Source organism: Pogona vitticeps, chromosome 2, assembly GCF_051106095.1.
Source record: "Pogona vitticeps strain Pit_001003342236 chromosome 2, PviZW2.1, whole genome shotgun sequence".
Classification (NCBI taxonomy): domain Eukaryota; kingdom Metazoa; phylum Chordata; class Lepidosauria; order Squamata; family Agamidae; genus Pogona; species Pogona vitticeps.
In genome coordinates, this window is record NC_135784.1 from 231,917,246 (window position 1) to 231,931,895 (window position 14,650).

General features: G+C 40.6%; 1 protein-coding gene across 8 annotated transcripts in view; it reads right to left on the reverse strand.

Annotated features, from left to right (window-relative positions):
- Nucleotides 1–3,313: 3,313 nt before the first annotated feature.
- KANK1 (KN motif and ankyrin repeat domains 1) overlaps nt 3,314–14,650 on the reverse strand; it is a 142,042-nt gene continuing 130,705 nt past the window's right edge. For all 8 annotated transcript variants that reach the window (XM_072992168.2, XM_020805656.3, XM_072992167.2 and 5 more), the window contains 5 exons: nt 13,282–13,501; nt 11,445–11,587; nt 7,587–7,787; nt 5,151–5,249; nt 3,314–4,490 (listed from right to left, as the gene is read on the reverse strand). In XM_072992168.2, the coding sequence (XP_072848269.2) occupies nt 4,425–4,490; nt 5,151–5,249; nt 7,587–7,787; nt 11,445–11,587; nt 13,282–13,501 (729 nt within the window). In that variant the 3' untranslated portion in view covers nt 3,314–4,424. The remainder of the gene's footprint in view (nt 4,491–5,150; nt 5,250–7,586; nt 7,788–11,444; nt 11,588–13,281; nt 13,502–14,650) is intronic.

Here is a 14,650-nt window from a genome sequence, read left to right on the forward strand (position 1 = left end):
GTCCTTTATCATGTCCATCTTTGCACAAAAGGTTCCTTTAATATCTCCAATTTTCTTGAACAGATGTCTGGTTTTTCCCTTTCTATTCTTTTCCTCTATTTCATTGCACTGTTCATTTAAGAAGGCCCTCTTGTCTCTCCTTGCTATTCTTTGGAAGTCTGCATTCCATTTTCTGTAACTTTCCCTATCTCCCTTGCATTTTGTTTCCCTTCTCTTCTCAGCTATTTGTAAGGCCTTGTTGGACAGCCACTTTGCTTTCTTGCATTTCCTTTTCTTTGGGATGGTTTTTGTTGCTGCCTCCTGTACAATGTTACGAGCTTCCATCCATAGTTCTTCAGGCACTCTGTCCACCAAATCGAGTTCCTTAAATCTCTTCTTCACTTCCACTGTGTATTTATAAGGGATTTGGTATAGATTATACCTGACTAGCCCAGTGGTTTTTCCTACTTTCTTCAGTTTAAGCTTGAACTTTGCTATTAGAAGCTGATGATCAGAGCCACAATTAGCTCCAGGTCTTGTTTTTGCTGACTCTATAGACTGAGCTTCTCCATCTTTGGCTGCAGAGAATATAATCAATCTGATTTCAGTATTGCCCATCTGGTGATGCCCATGAGTTTGTGATGACCAACTTCTTCTCTTGACAGAACTCTATTAGCCTTTGCCCTGCTTCATTTTGAACTCCAAGGCCAAACTTACCTGTCGTTCCTTTTATCTCTTGACTCCCTACTTTAGCATTCCAGTCCCCTATAATGAGAAGAACATCTATCTTTGATGTCAGTTCTAGAAGGTGTTGTAAGTCTTCATAGAACTGGTCAATTTCAGCCTCTTCAGCATTGGTGGTTGGTGCATAAACCTGGATTACTGTGATGTTGAAAGTTCTGCCTTGGATTCGTATTAAAATCATTCTATCATTTTTGAGATTGTATCCCAATACATCTTTTCCCACTCTTTTGAGTTGGGAATTACAGTAATGCAAACTTGGTGATAGCCTTTTAGGAATTTTTTACAATAATTTGCAAAGAAGTAGCCATCTTAGTCTACCTCAGCTTGTTAGGAAAATTAAAAGGAGCTATTGTATGTCTAAAGCAATTGTCTTCATACAGCAAATGAGTCATAAAAAAACAAAATCCACTATGTGCAGCTGCATTTGAATGAAAGTGTGTGTGAACAGAATATTACTACATCCACACTATTAGTCACAGGAAATTTTAACATACTTTTTTTTTTTTTTGCAAGAAAGCTCTGGTTTGTTAAGCAATATAGATAGCTGACAATATTTTATACCAGTGATTATCAACTGTGACGCTCCAGATATTGTTGGACTCCACCGTCCCTGCAAAATGAAAGGACTGTGCTTCAGAAAATCACATTTTGGATTACAGCTCCTAGACTCTCACTGGCAGTCCAAAATGGTAACTTCTATGCTCTCCTATGGTGAATGAATATGGGAGTTATAATTAACAATATCTGGAAGGTTCCAACTGCCCATTCCTTTGTTCTATAATAATAATTTGGAAGACAGACACAGTGGTGACAGTTTACTCTTATCCCCTATTTGTGTACAGAGAATTTGACAGGATTTGAAGCATCAATACATTACTGCTACCGAGATCTTTTTTTTGCAGACTGCTGAGACAGGCCACTTGGCCTTTGCTATGCTATTTGAACTTCCAGCCTAACCAACGAATTGCAATGTGGATTTTTTCTGGCAAAAATTGAGGTATACTTAAAATTTCAAAATTAGAAGAATATATGTTGGAGGGAAGAATAAGAACTTGTGTGCCAAACCTGACACTCAAGTGACCTACTCCAGAAAGTATTGTCAAATCAGCCTGTGTTTAAAAAAAATGGAATGTTCTCATATTTCTGACCGCAGCTCTGGGCTGTGTTTCTCTATTTTGAATAGTGAGCTGGCAAGTTCAGCAACTTGGCTGTGTCATAGCTGTTTACTACACACTTCCGCAGTAGGGAGAATATGTATTTTAGCAAGACCTGATTAAAATTCTCAATCTGTGTTTTTTCTATGATTACCAGGCTACCATTCTAAGTAACTGAACAGGCCAACATGTGATTAGCAATTTCCTTATGGCAGGAAGCATAGCTAAGTGGCCTTTGGCCACAAAACCATTTCAAATAAAAATACATGTTTCAGTAGAACAGAAAATGGAAAGCTCTGTTTGTTCCAAAAAATATCAACTATCCCACTACATCATGTGCATATGCACCTGTTTTGCTGGAGGGTGATCTGAGAGCTGTTTTCAAAGTATTTAGGCAGAGAACTGGCATTGATGTACTTGTTAGGCCAAAATTCTTATCCCCTTAACATATTTAATTAAGGATGCATATAGGTATCAATTTATCATAAATGAAGTTACCATGATGTGTTTGTAGTCACTTGGTAAGTTCGGTATTTATTTAGCCAAAAAGGAACTAGAAGTATTTTACCATTTCTCTGCTTCATTAGAATACTGATTAGGTATTAAAGTAGAGCAGCAGCACCAGCACCCCCCCTCCCCCCAAAATCTCTTGGAAGGATATACAATTTACTGAATAACTTAATTGCCTGATCAGAGAGTCTCTGGATTTTGAGTATTGCTTTTCTAGCTGCTTTACTAAGAGAGAGGCATTCCAAGGATTCCTGTGGGTAGATATTTTCCTTTTCCTTTTTTGCTACATAGCCACTGACTTCATTTTGCCTTCCCTTCTAAACATGCAAATGTTTGCAGAATTGCTTTGAGATTAAAAGTCAAAATTACTCATTATTATAAAGATAGACCTAGCAGCTAAGTCTGTTTTTTAACTTGACAGCACAAGGGGCCCAAACCAGGTTCAGAAGCAAAGGAGACCCTTGCATTGCCCAAATGTGATTCCTTTATTTGAATATATTCAACTACTATTTTTCAGCAATATACATTTATATGTAGGATGCAAAAGGATAAAACCCTCCACAACAGGGTCTAAATCAGGTATCCTGCATTTAATGTAGCCTTGTGGTACAGTGTTAAACTGCAGCCAGAACTCTGTTCACAATCCAGGTTCAATCCCAGGTAGCTGGCTCAAGGTTTACTTAGTCTTCTATCCTTCCAAGGTTGGTAAATCGAGTATCCAGCCTACCAAATTAAATTGTAAATTGCCCAGAGAATGCTTTGGGCACTATGGGGTGGCATTTAAGCAGCATGATTTTCTTTTAATTTTAAAACAACCTTCTTAGAATAGATATATGTACTAAAAATTACTATGCATGGGAAATGAAGTAAAAAGCAATCTGAAGGCTTGTTTTTTTAGTGTCACAAAACAAGACAAAAGGCAGGAATAAAATAACAAGGAAATTTTATTCTGAAAATATGGCAAGAGTCTAAGGCACTTCAAACATTTAAATGCATATGACTGAAGTGAACATAACAGGAAAATAAGCATTCTGTCTGTCTGTCTGTCTGTCTGTCTGCACCTGGAACTACATTTCTAGTATTGTACAGATGAACATCTTGCAACATATCCTAGGGTTCATGTAAATGTCCATTAATTTAAAAAAATCTAGTAGTGATTTGTGTGTAGATTATTTTAATTACAAGAGAGTAGAAAGTGTCAAAAATACTGACTTTATATAAAAGCTATACAAATCGGCAGCAATTCATTTAGCATATTCCAAGCCATGGTGCAGCCTATCTTCCATTGTTAAACCATTAGCCCACCAGCTGATGATCTCAAGAGCTAACATCATAAGCAGTTGCCAGTTTTACATTTTAAAATAAGCATTAAAACAAGTCTTAAAATAATTTTGGAATGACATTTACAATAAGTGGGTTCTTGCCAACAATTCCAACGATAGCAAATATAAATACCTGTGTAAAGAACATATTTTTAAAAAAGAAAGGCAGTAAGATTTATCCAGCTGGGCCAGAGTCATAACTCAACAGATAGCTTTAAAAAAACTGCATGTATGGTAATATAAGAATATATTCTACAGCAATAATTTTCTGTCATTTCCTGGAAGCTGAAAAGGTTAGCAGAAGAGCCACAAGCGCCACACAGGTTGCATGTAAGCTCCCTCTTTATGACAGCTGCTCCCAAACGGCAAAGCCTTGTGACCAATCCAGATACCATGCTCTTAATACTCTGTCCGTCAAGGTAACCCTCAGGTATTGCAGCAGCATGGAGAACACTGTCCACTGTGTTGAGTGATAAATGGCCGTGAGGATCCATCTGAAATAGATTCCATGCACCAATCACATCATGTTGGTTAATCCTGAGTAATAGCTGTTAACAAAGAAGCTGTTCCTCTGTCTTTAGCTCTAGGCATCTGCTTTCAGTTTGCTGGTGAGCTCAGGCACAAGACAATTACATTCAATATCTGTCACTGTAAAACAGTAACTACTAGCAGCAGAGGAGAGGTGACCTTGAAGTTTACAGATCAACATTGTGCATTAGGAATCAAATGGGCTTCTATGGGTAGGACCAGGAGATGGCTTTCTTCCGAGCCTTGGGGTGCCCTAGAAAAGAAAAAGAGGAGTATTGAAGATGGGAAATAATTATGCATGTTGCAGAAAGTCACTGAACCTTTCAATTTCTTGAATACTTCTACTCAACTGAAGATCATCTAATGCAGCTCCACTAACTATATAGCAGAAGCCTGAAGTAATGAAATGTTTAAATGAGAAGGTGGCTGCAGAAGAAGATTTCCCCAAACACGGCTACACTAGCAGACATGGGAGCAGATTGGTAGCTGCAAGAGGAAGGAGCAGCAAAAACAAACAAAACAAAAAATCAGGCATAACTATGTGGATCAGAAAATCATAAAAACCTCATCCTGGAGACAAGATAGTCCAGCCTCAGGAATACCGTAGCTCCCAGAACATTCCCTGTTCCCTTTCCGTCTACAAGTTCGTGGTGGAACTTCACAAACTAGTTCTAACATACAGTATATGGCAGGTTATCTAGACCTCACAAAGAAAAATGCAGAACTGGAGAATCATGTGGGCTACAGTGACAGCAGGGGGAAGGTTGAAGTGGCTGACGGAGAGCATCATTATTGCTCAGATTCTGCACTGGGTGAAGAGGATTCGACTTGTCTTTGGTCCTAGAACAAGAACTCTTTTTAATAACCTTGACCACCCCAAGCCCAAAATGAAGAATGTAGCCATGTAACTCACCGGGGACTGGGGTTTGGAAAAGTTTACATGAGCATAGAGAAGAACAGCAATATCCTTGTGCCCTGCTTCAAGGGCTATTGAAAGTGCTGTGCTGCCATCCTTTAAAAAAAAAAAGGCAACATGGATATCCATGGTTTATGCAGATATTTCTGTAAACAACTATAACCAACAGGGACTAAAAGGTATTGAAAGGACGGTTCTGTTGCCCAGCCAGCCAAAACAATATAGAATCCTTGAGAACACATACAAAGAACATTTCACTGATTACAGTTAAGCAACAAGCTTTGTGCTTCTGTTTTGTGGGGCAATCTGATTGTCAGGGGCATTTTTCTTAACAAGAGAGTTGTGTTATTGCTGAAAAATTGTCGAGAAATTGATGTTACATATCTGGGAATGATGATCAATCAGTTCTTGTGAGGTTGTGCCTCTACTGTCTCTGTAGCAAGGTTTGGAATTTTTACACCCTGACTCTTGAGTCCAAAAGGCTGTGAATTGCCCCCACATGAATTTCAAATGTTGCTCAAAGCAGGATTCCAAGTTTTAACTATGATTTTGCTTCACATATGAACAAATACACAGGACAAAGGCTGCAGGCGCACTGCTATTAGAATGACAGTGTGGGAGAATGCATGTAATTGTCCACCAAAGCAAGATGTTGTTGCAATGAAAACAATTGAATACTGCCCCTTATTTCAGACACAGTAGCAAAAAATAAAATAAAAAATATTTGGCTCCACTTCCTACCCCTATCCCATTTCTATATGGGGCCTTGTGTTTTCATAAGGTATATTTTGAAATATTAAGAGATTTCAACAGAATAACATACAAAAGACAAGATGCAAAGCAATCAAATTACATGATGGTTTTAGGAGCATAACCTTAAGCCTGTCAGATTGACATATTTAGGTGTTAGAGCTCTGGATGTTACTTTTTTTAAAAGAAAAAATGAGCTCCTTCACTACTTTGGATCAATGGCAGATCATTATTGTTACTCCTGGTCTGCAAAAGTGACTGTTGGCATTGCTGTTACCTGTGCACACTTTGGAAAACATACGCAAATACCCTCTAGTTCCCCCAGGTGGCCAATTCTGTTTAACACACATTGAGATAGTCAGACAAATAAATTACTGTACACAGCTCTGCTTCTCTTGGCACTTTGCTCCCAGATCTCTTGGACTGTAGCTCAGTCCAGCTAGAAATGGAGTGGAATTTGTAGTCCAATGCACTGAGAAAGTACCAGATTGGCTGGAAGTCTAATGAGTATTAAATTAGGGAGCAAACTGAATTATAAATAAATGCCTTTACACAGAACTATGTTTACTTGGCACTTTCCTGATTATATCCCAACAAGATAAGCATTTGTATTGGGTTAGGTACCAGATTGGCAGGAAGAATTACAGGAGATAATCTTAAATGAAACCTTAAGCATATTCTGAGACAGTTTACCTCTGAATACCACATACAGTACTTTGAACAATCAATGTGTGATAATCTTGCCCACGGATACTCCTGATGTACTAATAACCTATCAGCCACAGAACCTAAATATTAATATACGTAGATTATCTTTTTAGAGGCTTTCCTGTTCCCATATACCCCAGAAATGGCTTCCAAAATTCAGTCAAACAGCCAGCTCCCATCTTGCTCCTTCATGTGAAAAATCAAACCTGAACTAAACAGCTGACACTGTCTTTCCCGGCAACTCACTTAAACCAGCTCACCTTATCTAGGCTAAATCTCTCGGATGTATATAGCGCTGTCATGTGTATGCCTGCTTTTGCTCTTGCTGCCTCTCATGCACACCTCATTTGCTTTCTTTAAGCATATCTACCCACCTTCACTCACATGCCTGCCTGCCTGCTTGCACTTACTTTCTCTTGTGTGCATCCATGTATGAGCTCATGCTTTCTCTTTTGTGTATGTATGCCTCTAATCTCTTTCTCAGTCTCCTCCTTAGTTATCCTCTCTCACTCTTCCTGTCATATTTGCTTTTCTCACTTCTTAATTTCCCTGTCCTTACAACAACTCCTTCACAAAGACAGACACAGAGAGGTAGCAGTACAACATGGACCACCTATGGGTCTGTTCTTCCTCCTCTCTTGCTACTGATGACACTTCTCACCACCGGTAACAAGAGGCAGACACTCATTCGTGCTCCACTGAAGTAGTAGTAAATCATAACTGTGGTGTTTATAAACAAAAAAGTAATTGATCCAGCTTGTTATTCCAGAAGGCACCTTGTTCAATTAGTAATTCATTACAATGATTAATTTCCCAGCACTGTTAGCTGTGTGCTGAAAATATAACTATTTTTGCATGATGCACAGATTTGTACATTATGTTCACACTTCACATTGCTTGAATGAATGTGACATACTGTGCAGAGTACAGGGCTGTTAGAATCCAATCAAGTATTGATGGTCTGCAGTAACTCACATTGTCCTCCAATGTGCCATTACACCCAGGTTGAGCCAGCAAAAGTTTGACAATTTCAACATGTCCATGTTCACTAGCACACATCAAAGCAGTGGAGCCCTCATCGTCCTGTATGTTAACATCTGCCCCACAAGCCAGGAGAGCTTTCACCATATCTATTCGTCCGTGGCTCACAGCGAGCATCAGAGCAGTTTGTCCAGCCTGCACACAAAAGAACAAATATACCCATAAGCCATTCATTATCTGGAGCAGAGATCAGTACAAGAGAGTCCTGCCCACATAGAAATCTATTAGTTATAACATACAGTATTCTCCAAAAAAGAAAGAATACCGGTAAGCTAGATGCACACATATAGCAGAAAGGTTAATATTCTCCTGTAAATCTGAAACAATTACTACATATTTGAGTGAAGACAGAAATCAAAGAAACCACAGCATATTTATTTATTTTATTTATTAGATTTATACCCTGCACCATCTGGTAGCCAGGCTACTCTGGGCAGCTAACAGCAACAAGACAAACAACACAATATTAAAACACAATAAGAATAAAATAATACATTCAACAGACACAATAACTAGTAGGATTAATTAAAACAGATGGCTATAAAGATGGTTGAAAGGATGGAAAAAATATGATAAAAGGAAAGCAGAGATATCATCAACTTAATGCTCAGGGAAAGCCTGACAGAAGAGCCAAGTTTTCAATGCTCGTTTAAACCCGTCCAACGAGGGTGCCAGGCGTATCTCCATGGGCAGATTGTTCCACAGGCAGGGGGCGGGCGACCAACGAGAAGGCCCGGCTTCTTGTTCTTTCCCTCCGGGCCTCCTTCGGGGTCAAGGCCCTCAACCGCCTTGCCTGTGAAGAACAGGTGTTACGGACAGATCTAGCTGGGGGTAGGTGCTCTGCTAGGTACCGAGGTCCTAAACCATTTAGGGCTTTGTATTTATTTATTTATTTATTTATTTAATTTATATGCCGCCCACTCTACCCAGAGGTCTCTGGGCGGCTTACAATAATTTGTATGTCGATGCGGAAGTGGTAGCCAATGAAGGTCGGCCAGAATGGGGCAGATATGCTGAAATTTCTTCACCCAATCTGGCCACAAAATTCTGAACCAGTTGTTGTCTCTGCATCAACCTCAAGGGTAGCCCCACCTAGAGAGCACTGCAGTTGTCTATTTTTGAGATTACGAGGGCATGAATCAAACTCATTGAGTGCCCCCAAATCTAGGGGCAATCCTCCAAAGATGGAAACGGGCTGCCCGGACCACAGATGTCACCTGAGCATGGTGAGATCCAGGTCCAGACAGATACTCAAGCTGCAAACCTCATTCTTTGTGGAAAGAGTCACTCCCCCAAAGGAGAGGGAGTTTCTCAACCTGTTGACACCAGGTTGACACCCCAGAACGGTCCCCAAGCAGCGTTCAAGGGACGGAACAGCATCCACTGCAGTTGGACAAAAGGAAAGGTAGAGCTGGGTCTCATCAGTGTACTGATGAGACCAAGCCCCACAACTCCGGATGACTTCACCCAACGGCCTCATATAGATATTAAATAGCATTGGTGAGATGATTGACCCCTACGGAACCTCACAATTGAGGATCCACGGGGTGGAAGTCATCTCACAAAGCTACACTCTATGGGGATGTTCTCCCAAGAAGGAACAGAGCCATGCCAAAGTGAGGCAACCGATCCCCAGTTTGGAGAGCCACCTCAGGAAGATACCATGGTTGATAGTATCAAAGGCTACTAAGACACTGAGGAGGACCAACAAGGCCATGTTGCCCCTGTTGGCCTCCCTCAGGAGGTCATCCCGCAGGGCAACCAATGCTGTTTCCATATCATGCCTGAAGCCTGACTGGAATGGATCAAGGGGGTCAGTTTCCTCCACAAGTGCCTGGAGCTGATCAGCCACCACCATCTCAACCACTTTACTTAAGAAAGAAACATTGGCGATGAGCCTATAATCACCAATTTCGTCCACCGCCAAATTAGGTTTCTTTCAAATGAGCCTAATGAGTGTCTCTTTGAGGGCAGGAGGAACTATGCCCTTCTGGAGAGACCCATTAATTTTTGCAGTGGCCCGTTAATTTTTGAGGTGGCATCCTGTCTACCTCATTGGACGTCACAGGTTAAAAGCAGGTTAATGATGCACTGGACATCTCAACTCGATCTCCTGTCTGTAAAAGGGAATCAAGGTCTCCATGGATGGCCTCTACCTTAGATTTTTAAAATGCCGTAAATTGGTCACTGGAAATACTAGTGGGAGGCCTATCACTGTGGCCAACTCTGGACAGATCATGCACTATACGGAAAAGTTCCACCAGCTGGTTGTGACCTTCGCTTATCTGGTCAGCGAAGAATGATCTTCTAGCAACCCTTACCCTAGCTAGGTAAAGGTTAGATACAATCCTGGTGGCTTTTAAATTAATTTTTGTCAGGGCCCTTCTCCAAATGCTCTCTAGACTTCTCCAATTGTGCTTCATGGCCCTCAGCTGCTGGTGAAACCAGGGAGCTGTCCAGGCTTGACGGCAGAGAGGGTGTTTAGATTCGATTGTGTCAACAGCCCTGGTGGCAGCAGTATACCAGCCATCCACCAGAGCATCGACAGGAGCGCCAACCAAGCCAGCCGGAATCCCCCACATGATATCTTGGAATCCAACAGGTTCCAGTATCCTGTGGGGGCGGACCATCTTAATGGGTCCAAGCTCCCCATGGGAGGGAAGTGCCACTGTGAGGCTGCATTTAATTAGGTGGTGATCTGACCTTGACAAGAGGGCCGATGTCAAGTCAGCCACCATCAGAGCACACTCTCTCTGCTTGGCAGCAAAGATCAGATCCAGCATGTGACCGCCCACGTGGGTAGGACCGCTAACCTGTTGGGTCAAGTCCAAGGAAGCCAGGGTTTCCAGAAACTCTTGAGATGGTCTGGAAACCTCAGCCTCCACATGAATCTTGAAGTCCCCCAGAACCAATAGTCTGGGGGACCTCAACAGCACCATGGAGACAAAATCTGCCAGCTCCGGCACAGGTTGCACTGGATTGTGGGGATAGTGGTATGCCAGCAGAATCCCAAAGCCACCCCTGGCCCCAAACGACATGTGGACGGCCTCTAGACCTGGGCTTGCCACCGCAGAGAGCCTAGCAGCTTCAAAGATGTCCTTATAAACAATGGCCACTCCCCTTATAAAGCATGCCACTCAACACTGCAATTAAAATGAGTGACATGATGCTGGCAAATTCAATGCTGGCTCAGCCAGCCTTGCCTCTCTTTCCAGACTTTGAACAGGTCATCTAGGTTTTAATTTTTAAAAGCATTACATTGTTAACAAAGGTATTTTCTTTTCATTAAATGATTTTTTTTTTAAAAAAAAAATGCAAAATGAGGACTGCAGAAGGCTTTCTGTTGACTTCATAGCCATCAACAGGTCAACAGTATACGTAGCAGGCTTTTGATGTCAGCCTGAACAACTTTCATTCAGCATTCAACATGGGAGAGGAATAAATATGTTTGAACAGCATATCAGAAGAGTACTTCAAGCACTGCCTTCATATAATTAAAGGAATCTTATTTCATCTCACGAATAAAACCAATATAAAAGAGGTTACCTCGTAGCATTTCCCATAACACACAATTTAATGCTCTAAAATAGTGTCAGGGTCATTGTGAGTTGCCTCAGATAAGCACACGCCAGGAAATTGCTCCAGCAAATAAATAGTTATTTTTCTGAGACCATCTAGCAGGGTTGGGGACAGAAAGGCTTTGTCACTAAAAGAGGCCAAAACTAATTCTCTGTTTTGTCTGACTATCTACTGTTGTACCAATGGACTGAAGGCAAAGGCAGAAGTACCAACCTGACTGGCTTTGGCATTCACATCTCCACAGGCAAAGAGCTCTTCTACTACTTTCATGTCTTTCTCAACCTCTACAGCTGCAAGAGCTGCCAGCATAATGGGAGTATAACCAGCCTTGTTCTGGTGATTTACGTTGCAGACATCTGCAGAAGGACAGAAGAGAGAATCTTGTGAAGAAGTTGGAGGCCCTGAAGCATCAATTGTACAGAATAACTGAATAAACTGTTATTAGAGCAGCCTTTTGGAGATGCAGCAATTGCTTACATAATGAAGATGATTCAGAAAAATGTGTGAAAGGGAGAAAGAGGGGCAGGAATGGTTCTTTGGCCAAGTAAAGAAAACAATTCTCTCATTATCCTGTGCATGATAGCAGAACTGGAAAGAAGACTCAAAGCCACATTTCATGCAGTTGGTAAGACAGTTAACTTAAAGGCAATTGTTCACAGGTTCAATGAATAGAGAGCTACAGACAGTACCAGCTTATGGCCAGAGTTTCAGTTATAAAATAGAAAAACCTCAGATTTCTATGGGGAACCTGACATAAAACAATGATATAGCTAAAATATTAAAAGATAATGTATCTCCCACTTTTTCTTAGTTTTGTATCACTAACAAGTGCTTCAGCAACACTTTGCACATTTATAAAGCCTACAGACATGACTTTTTAGTTGAATGGCTTCCTGGCCTAAACTGTATTTGGTATGGGACCAAATGTATTCAGTTCTTCTGAGCAGGTGCCAGAAACCACGAAGGCCACTGCTTTTGTTCAGCAGTCATCTCCTCACCCCACCCCGAGTCCTTAAAAGGAGGCCCTGCTGGGCCTACTAATTTGCCATCCAATCGGTCTGGGATGTGCTCATTTTCTCTTTAAAGATATTACTTGTAACAGAAATACAGATAGTTATGCAAAGTGTCCAACAGTAAAACTGCCAAAAATAAAGTTCAGAAAAAAATTGGCTATTATTTCTGAAAAGTATCCACAAGTGACATTATGAAAAGAATGGACAAGAGAGAAAAACAAATGCATATATCTTTCTCTCTAAAGTTATAGTAGCTGATTAAACAAGTTCCCTGCAAAGGAGAAGGCTCAAAATTACCTCCCTCTGTCTTTTATGGATATAAAAGAGCCTCCTGTCAGCAGAGAGACACCAAATGGATACAACCGATTATCATTTGTAGTAGACTACTGCTTTAAGGCAGTTCCCACAGCTAACAGCTAAAAATTTCAAGCTGAAAAACTGAAAAGCAAAAGCTATTTTGAAATTTCATAACAACACAAATAAATACTATGCCTTATGCCTTGAAATAACTACAGTTAAAGTAAAGTAAACCCGATTTTAATTCACTATCTGTTGTTTCCAGCAGTCCACAAGTTCTGTTATGGGAAGTCCCTTTTCAAAGCTGTAAAATATGTTGACTCCAGGCATTCCCTGCTGAGATGAACAGTGAAAGAAGTAGGTCCAGCAATTGTGTCTCATAAAAGCATTCCAAGAACTCCAAATGCCTAGGCTCCTGATTTCATCAAAAGCTCATCTGACTGTATCCAAAGTGATAGTGTTCAAATGCTACTTTTGTGGAACTGGCATTCATCCCCTAATTAGAACCATGGCATTCCAAGCCTGAACTACAGGTGGCTTCAGGAAGCTTGTGGTATCTGCAGATCCCTGCTAGGATCCAAGAGGTTAATAATAGAGATACTAAAGGTCCGAAAAAGTCTAAAGAAGATGGGAGACAGACATATTGCACAGCAGTGAACATACCAACACTCAACAATATAGTCTTCGCATTGTGGTACACATATACGTGTAACACAAAAAGTTTGGAACAGCCAACCTACTTGCATCTAAAAGGAGTTTCACAATTTCAAAGTTGGAATGGGAGACACTGTAATGGAGAGCTGTGTTGCCATTTCCATCTGCCATGTTGATGATATGCCTGAGGACTGCTGGAGAAATCTCTTCAAAAGCAGCTGTGTAGTCCCCAACCATTGCAGGAACAGCAGACTTCTGGCTCGACACACGAAACCACTCGTGCTGGATGGTGTTTAAACAAAATCGCTGCCAAAAAGAAACACAAATATCTTCAAAAGGATGTTCTATTTATATGTGATTTCAGCTCTGCACTGAAATTACAGGGAAAACAGTCTTTGCAGTCTTTGCCTTTAAACCAGGGCTGGACACAAACTCACAAATATTGAAAAATTGAAAGTTTATCGCTTTGTTCTCCTTCTGAAATGCTTCTACTTTTTTTTGTCTAAATTCAAGTATTTCAGTAGCACACCTTGTCTTATGCAAAGCACAGTAAGCACTTCAGAAAAACCTGAAACGCTGTATTAATTCTGATAAATCATTTTATAGTTTGGGGATGTTCCTTAATTTGACACATTTGCGAGCTGTGCGAAGGGCAAAATTCCAAGCCTCAGATGGCTCAGCAGCTGCAGCCATTGTTAAGGGTGGATGTTACAACCTGGTACAATGCTGTCATTCATGCCTCACCTCAATTTAGTTTACTGCAAAGTGTTCTATATGAGCCATCCTTCAATAGCATCCAGAAACTGCAGCTGCTACTGCTGTGAGCTACACATTTTGGTCAGATTATGCCTAAGATTGCTCTAATGGCTTGTTTGTTTTCCTGCTTAACCCAGTTTCTAAACTTTAAAATTTGTACTTGGCTTTAAGGAGCACAGGCCTTCTAAACTTCTAAACTTAAATTCCAAAGCACTCTCTGAAGTTATGCTCATCTTATAGAATATACTGTCAATAGAAATGTGTCATATCTTCCACCAGTTTTAGGCGGAATGTAAAAAATGGGGCTGTAAGAAAGCATTTGGATAACAGCTGTAATAATGTGTATGTGTGTTTATTTCCACCTTTATGTTTAAACACTGTTCTTTAAAACTCTTGTTCTACTAATCTGGATTTTAAGATAGAGCTCTGAAAAAAAGAGAGGACATTATTGTTTCAAACATTGCTGATTTTGTCAGTTCACCACCTTTGTTCCTCTTCTGGGGTACTGTGGTTCTAATATGGAAGTGCTAGATGAAACATAAGCTCAAATGTGAGGTAAGCAAGGCAAGGCATGAGGGTATAATGCAAATATACCTTTGCATAACCTCATGCATTAACTCATAAAATGTAGCTCCTTGGTCAGCATTAAACATACCAACACAATGAAATTTCTTTCACACCTTTGTAACAAGAACTCCA